Here is a 27,608-nt window from a genome sequence, read left to right on the forward strand (position 1 = left end):
GCGTGTAAGGCCAGAGAGGGGGCGGAGCCAAGAATACACCCTAGAATGCGCAGCCGGGAAATCGGAATGGGTGGAATTTAAGGTGGGGCAACTTCCTAGTTCGATTTTAAAGCAATTTTGGCCTCCTCCGGCTGCCGTAAAAGGGGTTGGGTTTGGTGTTCTCCCGCCAATTTAAACCCGTGGGCTAGAACCTGAAGCGATTAGGGACAGTTGTGGGTGGCAGGAAGAGGGACGATAAGTTTGAGTGTTCTTCTTTAGTTTCTTCAGTTGCAGGTGAGGAGGGGGAAATGCGCTGCTGTAGAGACCTGGGGGTGGGTTCAGGTCGTAGTAACAGCGGCCTCAGCTCAGTTCGGGTGTTTTCCCATCAAGAAGCTGGCGGGAGTGAGTTTGAAGTCGGTTCTTGCTGGTCCGTTGTCCGGTGGCGAGCGTTTGTGCATGGGGGCCTAACTGACACTTTCATTTCACCTAATTCGCTAATCGGTTCTCCACCCAGCCTCTCGACTGATCAAAAATCGTTTATCAAATCAGGTCACTCGTCTCCTCAGTGTCTTTCCCCTGTAGTACCGAGCATAAAAACCCAATCTTAAAGTTGAGGATTCGTTTAGCTTTTGAACTGTTCCGTTTTTGCTGTGGCCCAGCAGCCGCCCCAAACTCCTTCCAGCCTCCGAGCCTTTGCACTGGCCTGCATCTCTTTTTTCTCTCCGAGCTTTGCAGAGTTGGCTTCTTGCCCTTGGGATCTCAGCTCCCATGTTCTCTCTTTCCTTTACCCAACAGGTTCTTATTTGACCCCTTGGCCCCCACCTGAGCATCGTTTAGTTCAAAACTTTAGCACTGTTCGTAATTGGGCACTTACTTATTTTTGTAGGGAGGTAACACAACAGTTAATAGGTGTGAATTTGAATTTTGTCTAACTATATCATTTACTCAATTTAGGTGACTTGGCCATTTATTTAATCCCTGGCTTGTGCCTCTGCTGCAAAATGGGTTGTTGTGCAGATTAAATGAGTAGAGCATTCAAAACTGCTGTGCATACTCAATACATGTTAACTGTTTTGTTTGTCCTTCTTAGACTAATATAAACTTTGTAATGATGACAGGGCTTTTCTGACTTCTGAGCTGTATTCTTGCTCTAGAGCACTCCCTGATACAAAGTAGGCATCAATAAACACTTGTTGAATGAGTGACTTGACAGCTCTGGAAGGTTGATAGTATTTCTCTATTTTTTTCATATGTGGGGCACAGAGACCCATCAAAGTACTCACCCGAGCCTGTCCCTCCTGTCTTAATCTCCTTCCAACTCCCACCCAAAAACACGAGCCACTAGAACTATTGTTTGTTCTAACAAGCTTTGTTTTGTACCTTTGCTCACACTCTTGGTAACAGCTCCTTTCCTATATTTAAAAACCTCCTATGACCATAGCCTAAATGTTACCTGTTTTCACCAATGAAAATGATAAATTACCTAACGCTTAATATTGAGTGCTTGCCATGAACCAAGCACTGTTGCATGAGTATTTAAAACTCATTACCTTTGCAGGTACAACTATTCCTATTACAGGTAACTGAGGAACAGAAGAAGGATTACGTTGCTTTCTCGAAGACAACTGGTTATAAGTGAAAAGCACCTTTGCTGTGCTGTATGTTCCATAAAATTTAAAACCTACTTTTGCTAGCACTTATCAAAACAGTTGTAATTATTTGGTTGCTATTCTCCACCAGTGACTGATCAGGGATTATTTTTCATCTTCGTATTCTATTCCAACTCACAGCACACAAAATGAGTTACATAAGTCTCGGCTGATGAGATGTTCAAGTGACTCTCCTAGGTTACAGGTATAATCTTTGATTCAGTCAGAAACCTAATCCAATTTTTCCCCTTTCCCCTTAGCATTTTCATTTATTGTTATAATACTGGAAACATTAATTGACTTTTTAAAAAGTTTCTTTGGAACCTTAACCATCCTCAGATATCTTCTCAGTCTGACTTTAGGTCTCCTGCTATTTATTGCTATACTGCTAAAAGGCTTATTTCAAATGAAAACTTGTTATAAGTTTAAGTTATAAGTTTTTTGTTTTTTTTTTTAAGATTTTATTTATTTATTTGACAGAGAGAGATCACAAGTAGGCAGAGAGGCAGGCAGAGAGAGAGAGAGGAGGAGGAAGCAGGCTCCCTGCCGAGCAGAGAGCCCAATGCGGGACTCGATCCCAGGACCCTGAGATCATGACCTGAGCCGAAGGCAGCGGCTTAATCCACTGAGCCACCAGGCGCCCCAAGTTATAAGTTTAAGCTAGGCACACAACATACTAGAAGCTCTAGGATACATTGGTGAGATCAAATTTGTCTGATCCTAGACAGATACAGATATATATATATATATATATATATATATTTTTTAAAGATTTTATTTATTTATTTGACAGAGATTACAAGTAGTCAGAGAGGCAGGCAGGTGTGGGGGGGAAGCAGGCTCCCTGCTAAGCAGAGAGCCTGATTTGGGGCTAGATCCCAGGTCCCTGAGATCATGACCTGAGCCAAAGGCAGAGGCTTAACCCACTGAGCCACCCAGGTGCCCCTAGATGACTATATTGTTCTCTGATGATAATCATAGCTCTAGTTCATCTATCTTACTGGTCTGAAGTATCTAGTGACTACAGAAATAACACAGAAAGGTCTTCATTGATTGGTGTGGGTGTGTGTGTATTTACTTATCTGTTCTCTAATTTTACAAGTTGTCACAGGGAAAGCAGTGGTTCCTGACTCAGGAAGATAATCTCAGAAACATGTGGAATGATATTGAACTGTTGACGAGTGATGATACTGGAAGCGGGTACCTAAGTGTTGGTTCAAGAAAAGAACACGGAACTGCTTTATATCAAGTTGATTTGCTAGCAAAGATCTCCTCTGAAAAGGTACTGATTATGATGCTGACTGTTTTTATTTATAACACTTTTGCTGAGTGCTTAGTAAGCCCAGTAGTCACATGGTAAATGTTCTATAAATGGATATAGCATTTCTCAGGGAATCAAAGTTCAGTCTCAGATTACTGGAAATTTCCATCTGAATTCTCCCTTCATTGTCTTAGATCACTATTTCCAAAACTGAACATTTCATAGCTCTTCTTGACATTGGGACAAATAGAATGTAAATAAAGAGAAAGAATACCCACCACAAGCTCAGGAAATAAAACATTACCAATAGGTTTGAAGGCCCTGGGGTCCCTTCCCAATCCCAAGCTCCCCCTATACTCCACCTCTGAGTTAAGCATTCTGCTGAGGTTGACATTTATCCTTTCCATGGATTTCTTTACACATAATAATTTTCTTCTCTTTTTTGTTTTTTAAAAATTTTATTTATTTATTTGACAGAGATCACAAGTGGGCAGAGGCAGGCAGAGCAAGAGGAGGAAGCAGGTTCCCTGCTAAGCAGAGACGCCGATGCGGGGCTTGATCCCAGTACCCTGGGATCATGACCTGAGCCGAAGGCAGAGGCTTTAACCCACTGGGTCACCCAGAGGCCCCTAATTTTCTTCTTTTAACAATATTTCTACTGTTCTTAGTCCAGGCTTGAAACCTTATTTTTGGCATCCTGTAGAAGATATTACAGTTAGTTTTTTATCTTACATTTTCATTTTCAGTAATTTGCATCTGATAAAATAATTTTTGTAAACAAAGGGTTTTTTTTTGTAAAGAAAGTCATCTGACTTGTATTCACAGTATTATAGCCCACGATCCTTTCATTTCTCTTAGTAAGTCAATATAATATTTAATCCTCTAAGAAAAAGGATTTAAATGAAAAGAAGAAAAAACTATTATAAATAAGATTATATCTTCTAGGGCTTGAAAGGAAGGGCCTCTCTTGGGGACCTTATTCATAAAGGACCTCAAATGTAGGCTTTTTGGCTTTTTTTTCAAGTGAGGTTTTTATGTATTCAGAGAAACTGGCTGATAGGATTTTAAAAAAATAGACCATGCTTTACACAGCGTGCATCCTATTGTTGAACTATACTGCCTTTAGTAGACTGTGAATCACAGAATTTGTAAATGTTCATTATGAGTAAAACAAATACATTATTTTCTTTGGTATTAAATTGTTATTTGTTAAAAGCAAAAATTTTAATTTAAAGTATACTAGGAGTTCTGTAATAAGAAAGTGGCTATTTTTAGCATTATCAGGATCCTCAAAATATGGAGTAGCCCATGCCTCCCTTGAGCTCTGAGGACTCCTGTTGAAAAATAGTATGTGTGTACCTAGTTTCAAATACAGCTAGGAACTAAAATTCTATCTGTTATTAGCTTGAAGTATCACTTGTCACTCATAGCAAATGCTATGTTCAAAACCATATACTAAGCTCTTAGAATATAAAGTAACCTATTATGCCATATTTTTAATATCTTTCCTGAAAGTAAAGCAGACAGGACAGCAGCAATAAAAACTACTTAGTTGCGCAAGTCAGTATATGCTAAATAGCAAATGAATGATGCAGACAGTAAATGCAGTAGGAATTCAGGAGAAGGGGTGCCTGGGTGGCTCAGTGGGTTAAGCCTCTGCCTTCAGCTTGGATCATGATCTCGGGGTCCTGGGATCGAGCCCCGCATTGGGCTCTCTGCTCAGCGGGGAGCCTGCTTACCCCTCTCTCTCTATGCCTGCCTCTTTGCCTACTTGTGATCTCTGTCTGTCAAATAAATAAATAAAATCTTAAAAAAAAAAAAAAAAGGATTTCAGGAGGAGAGTATGTTGTGGGTGGGGACAATTTAAGGAGCATTTCATAAAAAAATTAGCACCTAACTTGGTCCTTAAGAAAAAGGGAAAATGGAAACATAAGTTATCAAAATTTGTGAAGTGCAGCAAAAGCAGTGCTTCTTGGAAAATTTATAACATTGAATGTATAAATTAGAAAAGAAGAAAGATCTAAAATCAATAATGTAAGTTTTTTGTTTAGGAAACCAGAAAAGTATGGGCAAATGAAATCCACAGTAAATAGAAAAAAGAGTAAGAGAACAGAAAACAATGAAATTGAAAACAGGAAATTAGTAGAGAAAATCAATGAAACCAAGAGTTTCTTTGAAAAGATCAATAACATCTGTAAATCTCTAGCCAGGCTAAGTAAGAAAAGAGAGAGAACACAAATTACTAATATCAGAAATGAAAGAGGGGACATTACTACAGACCCTATGGACATTAAAAGGATGGATAATCAAGAAATACTAATAGCAGGGCACCTGGGTGGCTCAGTGGGTTGAGCCGCTGCCTTCGGCTCGGGTCATGATCTCGGGGTCCTGGGATCGAGTCCCGCATCAGGCTCTCTGCTCAGCAGGGAGCCTGCTTCCTCCTCTCTCTCTCTCTCTGCCTGCCTCTCTGCCTACTTGTGATCTCTCTCTGTCAAATAAAATAAATAAAAATCTTTAAAAAAAAAAAAAGAAATACTAATAGCAGCTCTATGCCCACAAATTTGGTAACCTAATGAAATGGACCATGTCCTTGAAAGATATAATCTTCCACAGCTCATACAAGAAGAAATAGGCAATCTGAATAGGCCTCTATCTTTCAAAGAAATTGATTGTATCAGTAATTAATAACCTTCCAAAACAGAAAGAACCAGTCTCAGATGGGTTCACTGGTGAATTCTACCAAACATTTAGGGAAGAAATTATAACAATTTTCTACAATCTCTTTCAGAAGATAGAAGCAGAGGGAATACTTCCTAACTCATTCTATAAGCCCAGCATTACTATCATACCCAAACCAGGTGAAGACATTATAAGAAAACTATAGGCCAAGATTTTTCATGAACAGAAATGCAAAAATCCTCAACAAAATATTATTAAATTGAATCCTATATATAAAAAGAGTTATATGTTACAACCAAGTAGGGTTTATCCCAGGTATGCAAGATTGCTTAAACATTTGAAAATCAGTTAATGTTTAGGTGAGGAATGTATTAACTAACCTTATTATGGTAATCATTTCACAATATATATGTATATTAAATTACCACATTTTACACCTTAAACTTACACAATGTTATTTGCAAATTATATCTCAATAAAACTGGAAAAAAATCAATGTATTCCTTTATATCAAGAGATTAAAGAAAATCACATAATCTTATAAATAGATGCAAAAAAAGCATTTGAAAAAATCTAACAATCATGATAAAAACTCTCAGTAAACTAGGAATAGAAGGAAGCTTACTCCATTTGATAAAGAAAAACCTATACCTAACATTATACTTACTGGGAAGAAACTAGAAACTTTCCCAATAAAATCAGAACAAGGCAAAGATATCCCTCTCACTACTTCTTTTCAACATCATACTGGAAGTCCCAGCTAATTCAATAAGACAAGAAAAGGAAATAAGATGCATACAGACTGAGAAGAAAGAAATAAAACCTTGCACATGGCTTGATTGTCTACGCAGAAAATCTGAAATGGTTGACAAAAAACACCTGAAACTAAAATACTTAGAGCAGTGTTGCAGGATATAAGGTTAATATGCAAAAGCCAGCTGCTTTCCTGTGTGCCAGCAACGAACAAATGGAATTTGAAAATTAAATACATAATCCAAACTAATCTTTGTGACCTTGGATCAGGCAAAGCTTTTTTTTTTTTTTTTTTTTTTAAGATTTTATTTATTTATTTGACAGACAAGTAGGCAGAGAGAGATGGGGAAGTAGGCTCCCTGCTAAGCAGAGAGTCGGATGCGGGGCTCAATCCCAGGACCGCGGCATCATGACCTGAGCCAAAGGCAGATGCTTAACCCACGGAGCCACCTAGTCACCCCCAGGCAAAGCCTTCTTACATGTGATGTCAAAAGCACAAGTGACAAGAGAAAAAAAATAGATAAATTGGACTTCATCAGAATTGAAAGCTGTGTTTCCAAGGGCACAGTCCAAAAAGTAAAAAGACAACTCACAAGATGGAAGGATGTATTTATAGTTATCTGACAAGGAACATGTATCCAAACATTACAAAGAACTTCCAACTTAATTATAAAAAGACAAATAACTTGGTTAAAAAAGGGCCAAAGACCCTAACACACACCTCCCCAAAGAAGATAGACGACAAATAAGCATAAGAAATGATGCTTTGCATCCTTTTTAAATTTTTTTTTAAAGATTTTATTTATTCATTTGACAGAGAGAAAGAGAGATCACAAGCAGGCAGAGAGTCAGGCAGGGAGAAGAGAGGAAGCAGGATCCCCGCTGAGCAGAGAGCCCAATGTGGGGCTCGATCCCAGAACCCTGAGATAACAACCTGAGCGGAAGGCAGAGGCTTAACCCACTGAGCCACCCAGGCCCCCAGATGCTTCACATTTTGTCATCAAGGAGGTTGGATTTAAAATATCACAATGTGGGGCGCCTGGGTGGCTCAGAGGGTTAAGCCTCTGCCTTCAGCTCGGATCGGTCATGATCTCAGGGTCCTGGGATCGAGTCCTACACTGGGCTCTCTGCTCAGCAGGGAGCCTGCTTCCTCCTCCTCTCTCTCTCTCTGCCTGCCTCTCTACCTGCTTGTGATCTCTGTCTGTCAAATAAATAAATAAAATCTCTAAAAAATAAATAAATAAATAAATATCACAATGTGGTGGCATTTTCAAGAATTGCCCCTGGAGAGGGTGACTATTGAAACAAGCACAAAATGAAGTGATTGGATTAAAACTTAGTGGGGGAATAATAAGAATAGTTAACATTTATTGAGCATATATTATATGCAGGGCTATCTTCTAAGCCTTTACATGAATTCATAACTATTATTCCTGTTTTTCAGGAGAGTCTGTTGAGGTACTTCCCCAGCATTACTCAGCATTGTCAACCACTAAAGTGTCCAACTGCTTCAGGATACATTTCTGGGGCTTCTGCGTGGCTCAGTCAATTAAGTGGCTGCCTTTAGCTCAGGTCATGATCCCAGGGTCCTGGGATTGAGCCCCTTGTCAGCTCCTTGTGCAGCGGGAGACTGCTTCTCCCTCTCCCTCTGTCCGCTGCTCCCCCTACTTGTCCTCTCTCTCTCTGTCAAATGAATAAATAAAATTAAAAAAAAAAAAAAGGACACATTTGCATGCAAAGCTGTAATTACTGGAAGCTGAAAATTAGAGACTCATGATTGGCTTGCATAATATTTTTTAAAATGTTGACTCAGCTGCAAATATTTAAAACTCAGAACATTTCACATAAAGATCCAGTTTTCTAGGTAAATTGGTTGTGGCCATGCCGATGTTACATCTCTACCCGCCTTTAATCTGTTTCTGTTCCCTTTTCTGTAGAGGGGGTGTGAGCCCTCCAGTTCACAGCACACCCTCCCCCACCTCCTCGCACCCCAGGCCCCAATCATATCTCAGACACTGAGACTTTGTGCCAGTCTTGGCTCATTCATTCAACTTGATGCCTGCCTGCTCCTACAGGCGTAAGATCCACCCCCAGGAAACAAAGACTTGCCCATGAGAATCGCTTGCCCTTTCCTAGCAATCTTGGAATGTTTCCCCATTTGGGACTCTGAATGGATTCACGATATACCATAGAAAGAAAAGCTTGACTAATTAGAGATAAATAGACTAAAGAAAAAAGTTAACTTTTAATGCGGGTACTTGGGACTATGATGATGTTCTTGGTAAGTATTGTTAAACGTGCATAAGAATGTTTTATTTTAGTCCTGCTTTTCCCTCCCACAGGCCTCGTTAAATCCAAAGATACAAGCGTACAGCTTAAGTAGCGGGTTTATTATTGTGGTGGACCAGTCGGTATTCCTGCTTGACCATGTTTGCAGACTGCTTCAGCTGCATCTGGAATTTGGTAAGTCTAAGGCAATACAGCAAATAAACTGGAAACAGGTATAGCTTGCTACCGATTTATACCTCATTGCCTTTTCTTTACTCTGTTATTTCTAAGACTTGAAATTGAATGAATTTCAAAAAATTAATCTAAAGTTTTTTAGAAAAAAATTTCAAAAATTAAAAAAAAATTTTTAATTATTTTAATTTTTTAAAATTAAAAAAAAAATTTAAGTTTTAAAAGATTTTATTTATTTATTTGACAGAGAAAGAGTACAAGCAGGCAGAGCAGCAGGCAGAGGGAGAGGGAGAAGCAACTCCCCACCAAGCAGGGAGCCTGACATGGGGCTCCGACATGGGGCTTGATCCCAGGACCCTGGGATCACAACCCGAGCTGAATGCAGCTGCCCAATCTACTGACAGAGAGAGACAGAGATCACGAGTAGCAGAGAAGCAGGCAGAGAGAGGGAGTGGGGGAAGCAGGCTCCCTGGTGAGCAGAGAGCCTGATGTGGGGCTGGATCCCAGGACCCTGGGATCATGACCGGAACCGAAGGAAGAGGCTTAACCCACTGAGCCACCGAGTTGCCCCTCATGCTTTTATATTTAAATCACCACTGTTTTGGACATACTTAAGAGAAGCTTGGATAGCTGACTTTTTTTTTTTAAGATTTTATTTTATTTATTTGACAGAGGGAGAGAGATACAAGCAGGCAGAGAAGCAGGCAGAGAGAGAGGGGGAAACAGGCTCCCTGCTGAGCAGAGAGCCCAATGTGGGGCTCAATCCTAGGACCCTGAGATCATGACCTGCGCCGAAGGAAGAGGCTTAACCCACTGAGCCACCCAGGAGTCCCGAATAGTTGACTTTTAATGATAAAACTTGCACTTTTTTATATTGAAATTAAGTATTTTCAATGGAAGCTAGTAACTTTGATTTGAAATTTTCAGATACTGAAGTGGATGTAGTTGGCCTCTGTCAAGAAGGAAAGTTTCTTTTGGTTGGAGAGAGAAGTGGCAACTTACATCTTATTCATGTAACATCAAAGCAAACATTACTCACTAATGTAAGACCCTGTTATGTTTTTCATTTTTGTCACCTAAATTTAAAATTACCTCTTAGACAACTAAAACTGTCACAAACCATTACTTAATATGTTTTTAATTAAAAGAATAATATTCTCACATTAAATTTAAGAATCATACCTTAAAAATATATGAAGTAAATGAAATACTGAAAAATTAAGCTTTGAATATATTCCTAGTATGCTTGTCCAAAATAGTTTACTGTTTTAAAACTAAATTGTTTGGATTATAGGCAGAATTATTGATAATACTAGGCTTTAAAGAACATAATTCTTGATTGGATTTTTCTGGGTTTAATCTTACCATTTGAAACGAATTTGCAATTAGGCTTTTGTTCGGAAAGCTAATGATGAAAATCAGTGTACTTACCGGAATCTTGTTATTGAGAAAGATGGTTCAAGTGAAGGTAAGTTTTTAAATTTTTTTTCAATATCCTTTCAATATCCCAATAAAAAAATCAGATTAACTACAAATCTAATAATTTATTAACTACAGTTCATTTTTATACCTCCTCTTCAATGTTAAATTTTCTAGAGGTTCGAATAACATTATGATAAGAAATAAGTTTTTATACTTTAGCTCTTTTCAGGGGTTTAGATGTACTTTCCCTGAATATAATATTCTAAATTCAATTTTATAGTTTTGAGAGTTCTATAGATTACCAAGGAGATGTTATATTCTTTTAAAATGTTTTTGTAGGTTTCAGCGTGTTTATCATATTTTTATTTCAACAAATGTTAACTGGACCTTAATTTATTTCATTATATCTGTGATTTTTTTTTTTCCTGGCAAGTGAAGTTTGATTTATAAAAGTTTCAAAGAAGTTAGCAAGCATTATTTTTGCAAATAACTTTTTCTAAATAAGCTTTATTTGTATCATTCCCTTATTATTTGATGATTAGAATTTAATAATGAGTAAATTGACACATTTTTAACATAGGTCCAAACACTTAAATTTTATTTACTTATTTATTTGAGAGAGGGTTCTCACAGGAGTGGGGACGGGTGGAGACAAAGAGGGAGAGAGAGTCTCAAGCAGACTCCACACTGAGCAGGGAGCCCAGTGCAGGGCTCGATCTCATGACCCTGGGATCATGACCTGAACTGAAACCAAAAGTTGGTATTTAACTGGTCGCTTAACTGACTGCACCACCTAGGTGCCCCAGACACTTCAATTTTATATTCATGCACCTGTTAGAGAAACTGGCTTGATTTTATTTCAATAGGTACCTATTATATGCTACTGCTTACAAACAGTGGATTTTTTTGTATCAAAAACCTTCAACTTGCAAAAATTCAGCAAGGTAAGTAATGGATTTTTTAAATTATTATTATTGATTTGTCGCAATATTTCTCACTAGTTTTTTGGGTAAAATTTTAAATATTCTCTGTTAGAATATTATTTTAGTTTAATTAGATTCTATAAAACCAGATATACTTTTAAGTATTCATATATTACTATTGGGGCTACAACAGAATCTGAAGATTGTTTACAGCCTTCAAGGAGTTTAATATATGTGCTGCCGAAGCGAGCACAGCCTTCAAGGAGTTTATAGCTTAGTCAGGGAGACAAGACGCACACTAGCATAGTGATACATGCTTTTTGATGGAATGAACCAACCTGGAAGCTGAATTGACTGTATAAACACATTAACAATTCAGACAGGAATCCATAGTATGTGCTAAGTGGGTGGACCATACATGCCTCTGAGCTGGGAGAGTTTGGAGAATCGGTTCAGGCATGTGTTCAACAAATATTTTTTCGTAGTCTTTGTGCCAAGATTGTACAAAGTCCTGGGGATGCCACAAGACCTAGTTCTTCATAGTTTAATGAAGGAAACAGACAAATAAAAGTGCTCTTCCAAAATGGTGTGCAAAGTGATGAAGACTTTACACGTAGGACTTCAGAGCTTGGATAGGAGAGCTGGAGCAGAGAGAAGACCCTTGTAGGAGGGAGAAGCATGGTAAGGGAAAGTATGCAGAGGCATGCCAGGGACTAAGAGGCAGCCTGGTGGGTACCCTGACTATGACATGTTGTCACAGTTGGTATCTGTGGTCAAGGGCAAAACTGAAAAGTCATCAGTGCTTCTCACTAGAGGAATAGTGTATTTAATCTCATCTTGACACACAAAGGTGATTTGCATATATTTTATAGGTTAATACTATAACTTTAGTCTGTTCTCTCCTTTCACGCAGCGATTGAGAATGTAGACTTCAATACGGCAAAAAAGGTAAGAAAAGAAAACCACATTGTCCTCTTGAAACTTACATTTAATGTTAATTTAGGAGAGTGTTTCTGGATATTATCTAAGGTTGATATTTTGGGTATTAGGGTGATATAACATTTTAATAACATTACCGTTTTAAAAAAAACAACATTGCCCTTGAAAAATGCATTTATAGGGCGGACTCTTTCATTGGAGCATGTGACTCGACCTCAGGGTTTTGAGTTTGAGCCCCATGTTGGGTGTAGAGATTATTTAAAAATAAAATAATTAAAAGAAAAAAAATGCAGTTAAAAATAAAAATGCATTTATAACAGATTGATTTAAACTCGTTTTTATCAACCTTTCTAAGGAATTTGGACTGTGGAATATATGACATTCTTATTTTTTTAATTTTGCAGTTACAAGGACAAATCAAGTCTGGTTTCATTTCCACGGAAAATTATCATACTCTTGGTTGTCTCAACCTTGTGGCTGGAGATTTAGCAAGTGAAATTACCGTGATAATTGGGGTAATTCTTTCTATAAAATTTAATTTTTTTTGCTTCAGAAGTGTTTCTTCATTAGCATATAGTTTGGGTTCAATTACAATTTAATTCATAATGTGTAACAGAAACAGAGAAATTGTAAAATTAAGGTTGTAAAATTAACTCAATAAGAACACCTAAGTTGGGACGCCTGGGTGGCGCAGTTGGTTAAACGACTGCCTCTGGCTCAGGGCGTGATCCTGGAGTCCGGGATCGAGTCCCACATCAGGCTCCCAGCTCATGGGGAGTCTGCTTCTCCCTCTGACCTTCTCCTCGCTCATGCTCTCTCTCACTGTCTCTCTCTCTCAAATAAATAAAATAAAATCTTAAAAAAAAAAAAAAAAAATTTAAAAAAAAAAAAAAAAAAAAAAAAAAAGAACACCTAAGTTTCGGGGCACCTGGGTGGCTCAGTGGGTTAAGCCGCTGCCTTCGGCTCAGGTCATGATCTCAGGGTCCGTGGATCGAGTCCCGCATCGGGCTCTCTGCTCAGCAGGGAGCCTGCTTCCCTCTCTCTCTCTCTCTCTGCCTGCCTCTCTGCCTACTTGTGATCTCTCTCTGTGAAATAAATAAATAAAATCTTAAAAAAAAAAAAAAAAAGAACACCTAAGTTTCTATATTGGAAAACATAGTGCCTCTTTATTTTCACTAATTTCTATCTGAAATTTAGCATTCCTTTCAATTATGAATCTAGGCCAAAACAAAAAAGTCAAATTATATTCAAGGAGTGTATTCTAATTATATTCAAGGAATAAGCAACAATTCAATAGGATTATGGCATTTGTAACACTTTTTTACCGGCCAGGTTTGTATTTTATATTAAGAAGCAGTCACATTGGGGTGCCTGGGTGACTCAGAGAGTTAAGCCTCTGCCTTCGGCTCAGGTCATGATCTCAGGGTTCTGGGATCGAGCCCTGCATTGGGCTCTCTGCTCAGCGGGGAGCCTGCTTCCCCCTCTTTGCCTACTTGTGATCTCTTTCTGTCAAATAAATAATTAAAATCTTAAAAAAAAAAAAGAAGCAGTCACATTTCTCTATCCAGTTCAGTATTTCATTAGGGTTTCAAATGATTTAAAATTAATATTTTTGAATTTTTTATCAAAAGTCTGTGGTTACTTTAATGAAAATACTTAACCAAAAACTAGATCTCATCCAGCTGGAGAAGGTCTTAGAGTTTACCTCATGTCTTTGGAGCGATTTGCGTGAATGTGCCCGCTCCTTATTAAAAATTCATGTGATAACAAACAGCCAAGTTGGCTGTTCTTTCTATTCTGTTCTGTTGAAAACAGACTAAGAGAGGAACTGGAAGATAAAAGCTTGTTGGGCTTGAATACATAAGTATATTTTGAATACATAAGTATATTTTGAAATTAGTAACGTGTACAACTTGGGTGTTTCTATTTCGAGGAGACTTCAGATCTAAGAACCAAATTTGCAGTTGATGTGGTGTTCCATCTCTGTAGGGAACCGGTAATTGTGCATTCTCAAGATGGGAACCAGACTCGTCAAAAGAAGGAATGACAGTTAAGAATGTTATTGATTCAGAGATTATCAGAGGTAAAGTAAGTTATTGAATCTAGTTGGGATCATTCTGAGTGAGTTTTAATTTTCATGTCAGTATGCTAAGTCTGGCAAATGGGCCATTTTACTTTACTGCTCTGAAACAAGCCAGCTTAGTGTGGTAATTGTCCACACACATGATTGTTCTTGACCTGTTGCAGTGTTTACTCTTCATTTTGGGAGGTTTTCCATTTTAGTGGTCATCTAAAAATACACAGAGGCAGGAATATGAGAATGGGAGCTTCTCCTTTAAGGGTAGTAGTTCTGCCTTTCTGTAAACAATGGTAGTTTATTATTTAAGCATGGCTATCCATAACACAAAGATGTAATCTTTACACACCTTGCTTTCTCTTTTGTAGGTGCAAAGAAGTTCCAGTTGATAGACAATCTACTTTTTGTTCTTGATACTGATGTATGTTTCTGATATTTCTCCTTCAAATTTTTTCATTTGGTATTATGTTGAGTAAAACAAATTTGTCAAACTTAACAAAGACAAGGACTTGAGCTGGGGTGGATTACTATCTGGTGTGCTGTGCTTTATTTCAGTACACGTATCAAAAGAGAGATCCTGCAGTGTAAAACCTTGAAATGTCATTAAGACGATATGTCCTTGAAATGTCTCTTTTTGCAGAATGTGCTGAGCGTCTGGGACATTTACACACTGACTCCTGTATGGAACTGGCCTTCTCTTCACATTGAAGACTTTCTTCTTACCACAGAAGCAGATTCTCCCTCATCAGTCACGTGGTACATTATGACACTAGTAGGGATTTCCCTTCTGTTATAACCAGGTTTCTTAATCATTCATTATGTATTACATTCTACCTAACCCTCTGGACAGACTGACAGGGTAAGGACCATTCCATTGTTAGCCCAATGCCTTGAAAACATATGGGCATTACAAACCTGCAGGTGGTTATGTTAGAAAGGGTATCAGTCTGGACCATGAGCATGAAGAAACTAGGTCCAATGTCCTCTTAGGAATCAGTTTTAACCTATTCGAATATTCCTTTGACTTAGCCTATATCTAGCAATTGGCAGAGCTTATTTGGTTCACTTAAACCTTCTTTTCTCTTTCAGGCAAGGGATTACAAATCTCAAATTAGTAGCTCTGACAACTACTACTGATAAGAAGGTATTAGAAAATTCTATTTCACATTTGTCCACATTATGTGTTAGAAATAGCATTAACTAATATGGAAGTGGTTAAGTAGGACCCATAGCATTTTAATTCTTTGTTGACACACACTTGACAAATCAGAAATAATCCTGCAGAGTTCTTTTTTTTTAAAGATTTCATTTATTTGACAAAGAGAGAGAGAGAACACAGGTAGGCAGAGAGGCAGGCAGCCTCTGGTCATGATCCAGGGTTGTGAGATTGAGCCCTGCACTCAGCGCAGAATCTGCTTGTCCCTGTCTCTCTGCTCCTCCCCCACTCATGTGCACGGACTCTCTCTCTCCACCCCCCCCCAATAAATAAGTAAATAAATAAAATCTTTTTTTAAAAAAATGGCTGTAAGTCTCCACTTCCCATTTAAGTGGAACATTGCAGAATTAAAAATATCCACAAGAAAATGTTCATTAGAATGACTCATAGTTAGGAATTACATTCACCTTAAATACGAATTGTAGAATGAACTTCAAGCCTATTGTTTTTCATCCAGCAGACTTGGAAGTTGGAATAGAGCATAATTTTATATGTAACATTTAAATAATTCACTAATGGACTTAGTTATAAAATTTTTTTTTGCATTTAGCCTTGTACCAAATATTTTAATCTAGGCTCATGATTATGAAGTACTACCTTGTTATAAATTTATATGACCTACTAAACTAATTATTCTTCTGTTTTTCCTAGATGAAAAATCTCATGGTTTATTCATTACCTACAATGGAAATACTGTATTCTTTGGAAGTATCTAGCGTTTCCTCTCTGGTCCAATCCGGAATTAGCACAGTATGTTGATGTGTATTTTGTACTTTATAATAAAAAACCATTAAGTAAGCTAGGGGGCACCTGGCTGACTCAGAAGAACATGCAATTCCTGATCTCAGGGTCCTGAGTTTGAGCCGGACGCTGGGTGTAAAGATTACTTAAATAAACTTTTTTTTCTTTAAAGTTAAGTAAACTAAGCATGAGTGGAAACTGGTATAATACCTGGATAGATCTCAGGTTGACAAGTATATTTCATGTTACCAGGTGTTTTCTAATACATTTGCCAAATACTAGTCTTCGAATAAGGAAAAGAAAGGCATATTATTTAAATAAAACCTGAATCATCTACTTACTCAGCTTTCTTGTGTTTCTGCAGGAAATATGATAAGTAATTTGGGGGGAGGGTCATTGCTTTTATGTATTTACCTTTTAATTATGACTTTGTTAAAAAACGTGTTACGTTTGTTTCGTATATATACACACACACACGCACAATCACATGCGTGCGTGTGCACTCATACACACACACACACATTCTGTGTTTTTCCAAACCATTTGTATTTACTTGCAGAAATACAAGTAAATACAAGTAAATAGGCCTGTTGTCCCTAAAGGCTTCAGCAGGTCTCTCCTAAGAATAAGGGCATTCATCTATAGCACCATTATCACTCAGAAAATTTAACATTAATACAAGGCTATTATGAAACATACCATCCAGATCCAGATTTTACCAATGGTGCCAATTACTTTAAAACTTTTTTTTTTCCCCTTGATCCAGCATCCAGTCAAGCATCATGCTTGGAATTTTGTTGTCACGGTCACAGGGTAGTCTGCTTTAATAGTTCCCTAGTCTTTTTGTTTTTGTTAGACCTTGACATTTTCTGAATCCTATCCTGTTGTGTTATAGAACGTCTCTCTGTTTGGATTTGTTATAATTAGAATAATTAGATACATGCTGAACTTTCTTGGCAAGGATACCACAGAGGTAATACTGTACTGAACTGTGTCACATTAAAGGGGCTCATGCCCATTTGTCCTATTACTAGTAATGACAAGTATGATTACTTGGTTAGGGCAGTCCGCTGTAAGGTACTTTTTTTTGTTTGTAATTGCTGACTAAATTCTGTGGTATTATCCTGAGACTCCAGGAATATCCTTTTTCCCAGTGGCTTTTGGACAGTGAATTTAGAATCCGTTGATGGATAATTCTCACCCAAACCAGATGTTACTTTAGTAACTAGAAAATGAATTATTTCTGTATTTCAATTTTAAACATTTTTTTTTAATTGTAGGATACCATATACCTTCTGGAAGGAATTTGCAAAAACGATTCAACGTAGGTCATGTTTTGTTTTATCAAATAAGCTGTTAAATAGCAGCTAACTTACAGTTTGCTTATTAATATTAATGACAAATACACTTACAGTGAAAACTTTTTTCAGCTTTTCTAAAGATTCAGTCTCAGTTGTGGTACTCAGATGTCTTACAGAAGCTTTACCAGAAAACAGGTAACTTCTCATTTTCTTTTAAGCTTTACCACTTAATGATAAACTTAAATTCCCTGATTAATAAAAACTTAACTAAAATTTCTTTTTCAACTTGTCAGATTGAGTCGGTTACTTCACAAACACAGATTTGCTGAAGCTGAGAGCTTCGCAATTCAGTTTGGACTAGATGTTGAGGTAAATCATTCATGAATTCATTTGTTCATCAAACAAGCTTTTTTTCATGCAACGGGGACTGGGGAGACAGACATGTAAAGCGTAATTGGAATTTAATGATCAAGCCTATAATTAAGATATGACCAAAGTACACTAGGGATTCAAAGGAGAGATTGCCGCTTACTGGGGTGGAAAGCCTTCACAGAGGAGGTAATTTTTATGTCAGATCTTGAAGTTATTCCAGATGGTCCGGGAGGAGGAGGAGGAGAATTCTAGGTGCAAAGACAGCATGAGTAAAGTGAGGGAGGCTTTTAAAAAAATATTTATTTATTCATTTGACAGAGAGAGAGAGAGACAGGGAGAGAGGGAACACAAGCAGGGGGAGTGGGAGAGGGAGAAGCAGGCTTCCTGCGGAGTAGGGAGCCCGAAGCAGGGCTTGACCCCAGGATCCCGGAATCATGACCTGAGCTTAAAGGCAGACACTTAATGACTGAGCCTCCCAGGCGCTCCAAGGGAGGCTTTGAGGCTTCCAGGAATGCCCACTGATTATAGGTAGGAGTGGAGAATAGGTGATATGCGAAAAGGAGTAGAAGGAGCTAGTGATGGGACTCCTGGGTGGCTCAGTGGCTTAAGTGGTTGCCTTCAGCTCAGGTCATGATCCCAGGGTCCTGGGATCGAATCCCACATCGGGCTCCTTCCTTGCTCAGCAGGGAGCCTGCTTCTCCCTCTCCCTCTGCCTGCCTGCTGCTCCCCCTCTTGTGCTCTGTCTCTCACTATCTCTCTCTGTACGTTGAATAAATAAATAAGTCTTAAAAAAACAAAACAAAAAACCATGAAAAAAAAAAGGAGCTGATGATGAACAGTAGAGGGTCAGAGCCTGGGGATCCTTGTGTGCACTGCAGGGGATTTAGACTATATTCTGCAGGTGATGGGGAATTAGTAGAAGGGTCTTGATTAGATTATCACTTTATAAAGCTGCAGAATTGTTTGGAACAGGGCAGACTTAGGAGTGTGAAGACCAGTTGGGAGACTGAACAGCTTTCTACGTGAGACCTGAGCCCATGCAGTGAGGTGAAGATGTACAAGAGGGACGGTCAGACATGAGAGGCGCAGAGGAGGTAGAATCACTGGGCCTAAGTGATCAGACATAGGGAGGACACATGTAGGAAATGGCCTGGCAGGACTCTGGCTCAGCATACTCGTAAGGATGGGGATGGCACTCCCTAAAATGAGAAATATGTGTGGAAGAGCAGGTAGTGGTAGAAGTTGAAGGGTCTGCTTTGTAAAAATTGCATGGGCGGGGTCTTGTGAAATGAGACTATCTGGTAGGAGGTTGAAGAGTGATCTGAGCTGAATCCAGAGGGTGGAGGGTATCACCGGGGGATGGCTCAGACTGCTCTGGGTGAGTGTAGAGTAGAGAGATCTCATTTCAGGATGAGATCCAGGGGCACTGGCATGTAGGAAGTGAGGAAAAAGGGCTATATGCATGTGTGGGAAGAAATGAAGGAGGAAAACTGTAAGAATGTATGATTATAGACTGAAGTCAAGGAAAGAGAAACTTTAGGTTCTAGTGGAGAGTGATTAGTAGTTTCAAATACTATAGATAAGATCAAGTATTAAAAGTGGAAGATGTCGGGGCGCCTGGGTGGCTCAGTGGGTTAAGCCTCTGCCTTCTGCTCAGGTCATGATCCCAGGGTGCTGGGATCGAGTCCTGCATTGGGCTGCCTGCTCAGCAGGGAGTCTGTTTTTCCCTTTGCTCCCCCTGCCACCATGTACACTCGCTTTCCATCTCTGTCTCTCTCAAAAAGAAAACAAAATCTTTAAAAATAAATAAATAAAAGTGTAACATTTTTAAAACATACAAAGCAATTTTGTGTGTTGTTTAGAAAGGCATATGAATAAAGGGATAGAGATTAATGGGATATTAAGCACCAAAATCAGAGTAATGGATAATTCTGGTTGGGACAAGGAGAATGATGTATTTGGGAAGAAGAGTAGGGGGTTCTTAAGTTATATTGGTAATATTTATTTATTTATTTATTTATTTTTTGGGTAATATTTATTTTTAAGTAGGGTGATGAGTACATGAGTGTTATATTATATTTTGAACATCTGAAAGTTTTATAATAACTAATTTTTTAAAGATTTTATTTATTTATTTGAGAGAGATCATAAGTAGCCAGAGCAGCAGGCAGAGGGGGTAGGGAAGCAGGCTCCCTACTAACACAGAGCCTGATGCAGGGCTCCGTCCCAGGAGCCTGAGATCATGACCTGAGCCCAAGGCAAAGGCTTAACCCACTGAGCCACCCAGGCACCCTTGTAATAACTTAATTTTCTTAAAAACCGAATGGGGGCCCCTGGCTGGCTCAGTTAGTAGAGCCTGTGACTCTTGGTCATGAGTTTGAGCCCCACATTGAGCAGATATATTACTTTAAAAATAAAAATTAAATTAAAATTGGAAAGTGAATGGAGTGACAAAATCTTAATCCGTGAAAGCAGTTTTCAGGGAGTGGAGAAATAGGAGTAGAGAAACTATGCTTGCTTATCATTTTTAGCTTCCAGAATTAGAGAATCCTTGTTGAAGTTGGCATTTTGATTATAAGAAAGGAACCTAAAGTTTTGGGTATTTCTTTTTCCTTCTTTCTCTTTCTTCCTTTCTTTCTTAGAGAGTGTGTGTGAGCTGGGAGAGGGGCATGGGGAGAGGGAGAGAGAATCTTAAGCAGACTCCATGGAGCCTGACAAGAGGCTTAATCTCATGACCCTGAGATCATGATCTGAGCCCAAACCTGGAGTTGGATGCTTAACCAACTGAGCCACTCAGGCGCCCCGTGTGGTCATATATATATATATATATTTTAAAGATTTTATCTATTTATCTGACAGAGAGGGATCACAAGTAGACAGAGAGGCAGGCAGAGAGAGAGAGAGAGAAGCAGGCTCCCACGGAGCAGAGAGCCCGATGCGGAACTCGATCCCAGGACCCTGAGATCATGACCCGAGCCGAAGGCAGCGGCTCAACCCACTGAGCCACCCAGGCGCCCCCCATGTGGTCATATTTTAAAAAGCAGCTCCATCGCTTTGGAACTGCATAGTTTCAAGTACATTACTTACCCTTCCTGGAGTCTTGGTTTTCTTGACGGTATAACGGGAATGTTAGTATTCATCCTGTCATACGATGAGGTGTAAATTGCTCAGGTTTTTATGAGAATTAAATGAGATCATTCATGTAAGGCTCTTAGTACCCTGCTTGACATGTGTAGTTCAGGACTCAAATGGTCTGCGTAACTCTTGGCAATCTAGATTACCTTTGGGTTATCTGAGCGTTCCCTGCTTTACTGTTTATTCTTGGACCACATGAGGCTTCCTCTTTTTTTTCATAACAGCCTGCTGCCTGCAGCATAAGAAGTCGTGCACAGGCATTATTTTGCTTCAGGTTGCTTAATGAAGTATGTTTGTATTACAGCTTGTTTACAAGGTGAAATCCAATGATATATTAGAGAGATTAGCCTTGAGTTCTGCAGACACCAGCGAGCAGACCGAATGGCAAAAACTCATAGATGAAGCTAAGAACAATCTACATAAAATCCAGGTGTGTTTCCCCCGTCGTGTATGACAGCATTTAGATGGACGGAGATGGACGGACTGATCGACATTAGATCACCTGACTGTGTCTGGCATTTCTCAAACAGGACGATGAATTTGTGGTGAATTACTGCTTGGAGGCCCAGTGGCTAACCTATGAAACAACCCAGGAAATGCTAAATTATGCCAAAACCCGGGTAGGTTTTTATAACGTTTGTACCTGTTAGTTTGTCTCATGCAAAAGAAATCATCTCGGAAAAAATGAATCTTGTCTCCATTGCACACATGTCCTAAAGTGTGTTTTCTGCCATAGGTTCCTGTCAGTGAGCTCTGAATACCATTGCTAGTTACATTCCTTAAAATCAAGGTGTAATAGACCGGCAAAATATTGTGAGCTGTTTTCATAAGCTGCATTATTTTTTTAAGATATGTCATTTTTCAGTCATTCAATGTTCATCTCAGAGTTCAATGTGACCTGATAATTTGTGTCCTTTCACAGAAAATCCATCTTCCTTCATGAAAAAAAACTAATATAGCAGATATATTAACTTTGTTTCTCATTGTTCATCTTAGCTTTTGAAAAAAGAAAATAAAACTGTTCCTGTCTATTCTGATGGTTTAAAAGAGGTAATTACACTGTACTTAATTTGAGGGTAAACGTACCTTTATAGTATGTCTTTCAATTCAAGATAGACCTGTATTTTTTCAAGAGCAACTTATTTTAATTCTTGTTTCCTTACTGAAAAATAGGAATAATAATAGTACTTATAGGGTTATTTTGAAGTCAGATGAAATAATTTATATAAACCATTTTGCATTGTGTCTGGCATTGGTTAACTACAGAAATAAATATTAACCATGATGTTAACTATCATGGTTTAAACTCTTATTAAAGCAAAGTAAATTTTTGGTATAATCCAACTGCATTTTAACATAAGGGCATTTATATAAATCACTGGGAAAACTAGTTAATTTTGAAGGCACCTACAAGTATTGTGTAAATGCCTTCTCTTTTGCAATTTTATTGCACTGAATGTGACTGGAAATGTTTCCATTATTCCAAGTTTTTTGGGGTTATATTTATGAGAATTGATCTCTAATATGGGGTGAAATGTGCAAGACTTCTGAAATAGAAGGCCTAATTTCTGGGGGGGGGTTAATTAATTTTTTTGCATATGACATTCAAATTATCATGTTATTTTTTTTTTCCTAGGTACTAAGGGCTCATGCAAAATTGACTACTTTTTATGGAGCATTTGGACCAGAAAAATTCAGGTGTGTACATTCTTCGTTTTTTATTTTTAGATTATGAATTGGACTAAATGTGTTCTCTGGGAATCGGGTGATGGAAAATATTATTTTCCTGCTAGGCTGTAGATACCCTTCTATACCATCTATGGAACTAATAAATTTGAAAGGCAAATTTAAATGCACGTACCTTTGCCTTAGCAATTTCACTTCTGGCAGTTGATTCTATTAGATATACTAACATGTGCACCAAAAATGTCACTATTTACACACATGAGTGGTAGTTATCTTAAAAATAATAGAAATTATTTGCAAATTAACAATGAAGGGGGAAGCTTTATATTTTTCCTTGTGGCTAGTCAATCCCTCTTTCCCTGTTGTATTTGTCTATCTCTGGACTTTATATTCAGTGGATTTTATATTTTTCATTCACCAGTATCATATAGTTTTTTGGTTTTTTAAAAGATTTTACTTATTTATTTGAGAGATAGAAAGAGAGAGCCTGAGTTGGGGGAAGGGGCAGAGGGAGAAGGAGACTCCCCACTGAGCAAGGAGGCTGATGTGGGGCTTGAACCCAGGACCCTGAGATCATGACCTGAGCTGAAGGCAGAGGCTTTAACCCATGGAGCCACCCAGGCACCCCAATTAATGTGATTTTAGAATGTCCTATTATCTGATAAAATAGCCCTGATATACTTTCCATACTTTTCAGAATCTGGGGGGCAATTTTCTCATGTTTATTTTTCTATATGACATTTAGAATGAGAATCACCTTACCCAGTTTATTTATTTATAATTTTTTAAAATTTAAATTCAATTAATTAACATGTATTGTTAGTTTCAGAGGTAGAGGTCAGTAATTCATCAGTCTTACAAGACTCATTACATCGTATGCCCTCCTTTACGTCCATCACCCATTCCCCCATCCCTCTCCCCTCCAGCAACCCTCACTTTGTTTCCTATGATTAAGAGTCCCTTATAGTTTGTTCCTCTCTCTGATTTTGTCTTTGTTTTTCCCTCCCTTCCCCTATAATCCTGTTTTATTTCTTAAATTCCACATATGAGTGAGATCATATGATAATTGCTTTCTCTGATCGCATAATGCCCTCTAGTTCCATCCATGTCATTGCAAATGCCAACATTTCATTTCTTTTGTTGGCTGAGTAGTATTCCATTGTATCGATATACCACATCATTTTTTTTTTAATCTGACAAAGGATTTGTTTTTAGAACATAGAAAAACCATTTATAACCTAATAATAAAAAGGCAAGTAGCCTAGTAAAAACAAAACATGGGTAAAACACTTGAACACACACTTGGCAAAAGAAGATGTATGAATGGCTGAAAACGTGAAAAGTCAAACATAGGATTACCCTGCAGCCTAGCAATTCTCCTACGTCTTTACCCAAGAGAAATAAAAAATAATCTAAAAATGGATTTTTTGAAAGATTTTATTTATTTATCTGAGAGAGAGAGAGAAAGAGCAGTGGGGAGAGGCAGAGGGAAGGGGAGAAGCAGACTCCCTGCTGAGCAGGGAGCCCTACATGGGACTCAATCCCAGGACCCTGAGATCATCACCTGAGCCAAAGGCAGACACTTAACTGATTGAATCACTCTGGTGTGCTTAAAAATGCATTTTTGTTCATAGTAGCCAAACACTGGTAATAACCCAGACATCCACCAACAAAAGAATATATGTATAACTGTGGTGTGTTCATACAACAGAATACTGCTTAGCAATAGAAAGAACAAACCGCTGGCACACACACAGCCCCATGGACAAACCTTAGAAACATTATGTTTCTAAGGGTCCTGCAGTTGGCAGAATAACAACCCTTCAAAGATGTCCAGGTCCAAATCCCCGTTAATCACATGGCAAAATGTGATGAAGGTTGAGGACCTTGAGATGGGGAGATAACTTCAGATCACTGGAGTCCTTAAAGCAGAGGAGCCTTCCTGGCTGTGGTCAGAGGAGATGTGACAAAGGATGAATGGTCTGAGATACAATGTTGCTGACTTTGAAGGTGGAAGAAGGGACAACAAGCCAGGGAATATGGGTGGTCTCTAGTGGCTGAAAAAGGCAAGGAAAGACTTTTCTCTAGAAATTCCACAAAGGAACAGCTCTGCCAACACCTTGACTTTGACCGCAAACCTAGATTCTGTGATCTTAAGCAGTTAAGTCTGTGGTAATCTGTTACAGCAGCAACTAGAAACCATCTTCACTGGTTTTCTTCTTTTGAGATTTGATTCAAGCCTACATTTTAATTCCTTCAAACCAATATTATTCAAGTTTTTTGTTTGTTTCTATGTTTGTGTTTTTACTCCTAATTTTTCTTTCATTTTTAAAAAAAATTTAAGTTCAATTCCTTAACAAATGATGTATTATGTTTTAGGGGTACAGGTCTGTGATTCATCAGTCTTACCTAACACCCAGTGCTCGCCACAACACATACCCTCCCCAATATCCATCACCTAGCCACCCTGTCCCCCAACCCCTCTCCCCTCCAGCAGCACTCAGTTCATTTCCTAAGATTAAGAGTCTCGTATGGTTTGTCTCCCTTTTTTGTTTCATCTTGTTTCATTTTTTCCCTCTCTTCCCCTATGATCCTCTATCTTGTTTCTTAAATTCCACGTATCAGTGAGGTCATATAATTGTTTTTCTCCGATTGACTTACTTTGCTTAGCGTAATACCCTCTAGTTCCATCCATGTTGTTGCAAATGGCAAGATTTCATTTCTTTGATGTCTAATTAATATTCCGTTGTAAACATACCACGTCACCTTTATCCATTCATTTATTGAGGGACATCTGAGGTCTTTCCATAGTTTGGCTATTGTGGACACTGCTGCTATAAACGGTGGGGTACGGGTGCCTCTTTGGATCACTGTATTTGTATCTTTGGGGTAGTACCTTACCCCAGTTTAAAGAAATCTTATTTGGGGGGCACCTGAGTGGCTCAGTCAGTTAAGTGTATGACTTGATCTGAGCTTGGGTTGTGATCTCAGGGTCATGAGAGCGGGCCCTGCGCGACACTCCTCATTCAGTGCCCAGTCTGCCTGAGATTCTCTTTCTCCCTCTCCCTCCGCTCCCACCCCTGCTCATATGCATACATACTCTCTCTAATGAATAAATAAAATCTTTTTTAAAAATTCTATTTGGGGGGGCATCTGGGTGGCTCAGTAGGTTAAGCCTCTGCCTTCGGCTCAGGTCCTGATCCCGGGGTCCTGGGATGGAGCCCCGCATCGGGCTCTCTGCTTGGCGGGGAGCCTGCTTCCCCTTCTCTCTCTGCCTGCCTCTCTGCCTACCTCTGTCAAAACAAATAAATAAAATCTTTTTAAAAAATCCTATTTGGGGGCCCCTGAGCCCCTGGCTCAGTCATTAAGCATCTGCCTTTGGCTCAGGTCATGGTCCCAGCACCCTGAGATTGAGCCCCACCTCGGCTTGCCTGCTCAGCAGGAAGCTGCTTCTCCCTCTCCCGTTTCCCCTGCTTGCGTTCCCTCTCTGTCTCTGTCTCTCTCTCTCTCTGTCACGTAAATACGTAAAATCTTTTTTAAAAAATCCCTTTTTATTAGGATTTTTTTATTATTTTTAATTTTTTTAAAGATTTTTATTTATTTATTTGACAGAGAGAAATCACAAGTAGGCAGAGAGAGAGAGGAGGAAGCAGGTTCCCTGCCAAGCAGGGAGCCCGATGCGGGACTCGATCCCAGGATTCTGAAATCATAACCTGAGCCGAAGGCAGAGGCTTAACCCACTGAGCCACCCAGGCACCCCTTTATTAGGATTTTAAATTTTATTTATTTTTGTTTTCTTTTTTTTTTTTTTAATTAATTAATTTATTTAACAGAGAGAGAGATCACAAGTAGGCAGAGAGGCAGGCAGAGAGAGAGAGAGGAGGAAGCAGGCTCCCTGCTGAGCAGAGATCCCGATGCGGGACTCGATCCCAGGACCCTGAGATCATGACCCGAGCTGAAGGCAGTGGCTTAACCCACTGAGCCACCCAGGCGTCCCTTATTTTTGTTTTCTTATTGGGAGTATGCTGAATGGAAGATCAGTTTCGGGAGAACCAGCATCTTTACATTATTGAATCTTCCTTTTTAGGGACATTATGTCCTACTCATTCTGTCCTTTTTTTCATTCCTGAGCAATATCTACTCAGTTGTCTTTATATAGCTCTTAAATATTTTTCCTACTGCTATAAATGGGACATATCTCCATCATATATATTTTTTTAAGATTATTTATTTATTTATTTGACAGACAGAGATCACAGGTAGGCAGAGAGGCAGGCAGAGAGAGGAAGGGAAGCAAGCTCCCTGCTGAGCAGAGAGCCAGATACGGGACTTGATCCCAGGACCCTGGGATCATGACCTGAGCCAAAGGCAGAGGCTTTAACCCACTCAGCCACCCAGGCACCTGCCATCATATTTTTGAAAGGCTATGAAAAACTATTCATTTTTAAAAATTACTTTTTAATCAACTACTTTATTGGATTCCTTTTTTTTTTCTTTTTAAGATTTTATTTATTTATTTTAGAGAGAGAGCATGCACAAGTAGAGGGGAGAGACAGAGGGAGAGAGTGAAGCAGACTCACCGCTGAGCAGGGAGCCCAACGTGGAATCCCAACCCTGGGATCATGACCTGAGCCAAAGGCAGACACTTAGCCAACTGAGCCATGCAGGCGTCTTTGCATTCCTTTATTATTCTTAATCATGCTTCAGTTGCTGGGTCAATAAAATCAGGTCATGATTTTAGGGTCCTGGGATCGAGCCCAGCATTAGGCTCAGTGCTGAGCAGGGAGCCTGCTCGCTCTGCCTCTGCCTGCCTTTCTGCCTACTTGTGATCTCTCTATCTCTGCCAAATAAATAAATAAAAATCTTTAAGAAAACAATGTCTCAGCTGATCTTATTTTTTCTAAGTGTATGATTATATAGCCAAATAATGATAATTTTGCCTCATTTTTTTCCCCTTACCTCATCTCATTGACTGGTACTTACAGAACAGTATATATATTTTAAAGATTTTATTT

General features: G+C 38.9%; 1 protein-coding gene across 4 annotated transcripts in view; it reads left to right on the plus strand.

The window, feature by feature from the left end:
• The first annotated feature begins 53 nt into the window (after positions 1–53).
• The window catches only part of KNTC1 (kinetochore associated 1), a 78,946-nt gene continuing 51,391 nt past the window's right edge, over positions 54–27,608 (plus strand). For 2 of the 4 annotated variants that reach the window (XM_044243441.1, XM_044243445.1), the window contains exons 1-20: positions 234–273; positions 2,731–2,910; positions 8,643–8,784; positions 9,709–9,824; positions 10,171–10,249; positions 11,070–11,147; positions 12,040–12,074; positions 12,470–12,580; positions 14,055–14,148; positions 14,511–14,563; positions 14,783–14,898; positions 15,232–15,286; positions 16,010–16,108; positions 17,380–17,423; positions 17,530–17,595; positions 17,694–17,769; positions 21,212–21,337; positions 21,438–21,527; positions 21,904–21,957; positions 22,544–22,605. In XM_044243441.1, the coding sequence (XP_044099376.1) occupies positions 2,782–2,910; positions 8,643–8,784; positions 9,709–9,824; positions 10,171–10,249; positions 11,070–11,147; positions 12,040–12,074; positions 12,470–12,580; positions 14,055–14,148; positions 14,511–14,563; positions 14,783–14,898; positions 15,232–15,286; positions 16,010–16,108; positions 17,380–17,423; positions 17,530–17,595; positions 17,694–17,769; positions 21,212–21,337; positions 21,438–21,527; positions 21,904–21,957; positions 22,544–22,605 (1,625 nt within the window). In that variant the 5' untranslated portion in view covers positions 234–273; positions 2,731–2,781. Of the gene's footprint in view, positions 83–233; positions 274–2,730; positions 2,911–8,642; positions 8,785–9,708; positions 9,825–10,170; positions 10,250–11,069; positions 11,148–12,039; positions 12,075–12,469; positions 12,581–14,054; positions 14,149–14,510; positions 14,564–14,782; positions 14,899–15,231; positions 15,287–16,009; positions 16,109–17,379; positions 17,424–17,529; positions 17,596–17,693; positions 17,770–21,211; positions 21,338–21,437; positions 21,528–21,903; positions 21,958–22,543; positions 22,606–27,608 lie in introns of those variants that run through there. The other 2 variants (XM_044243442.1, XM_044243443.1) reach the window with 2 other exon arrangements.

Source organism: Neovison vison, chromosome 3 (genome assembly GCF_020171115.1).
Source record: "Neovison vison isolate M4711 chromosome 3, ASM_NN_V1, whole genome shotgun sequence".
Taxonomy (NCBI): domain Eukaryota; kingdom Metazoa; phylum Chordata; class Mammalia; order Carnivora; family Mustelidae; genus Neogale; species Neogale vison.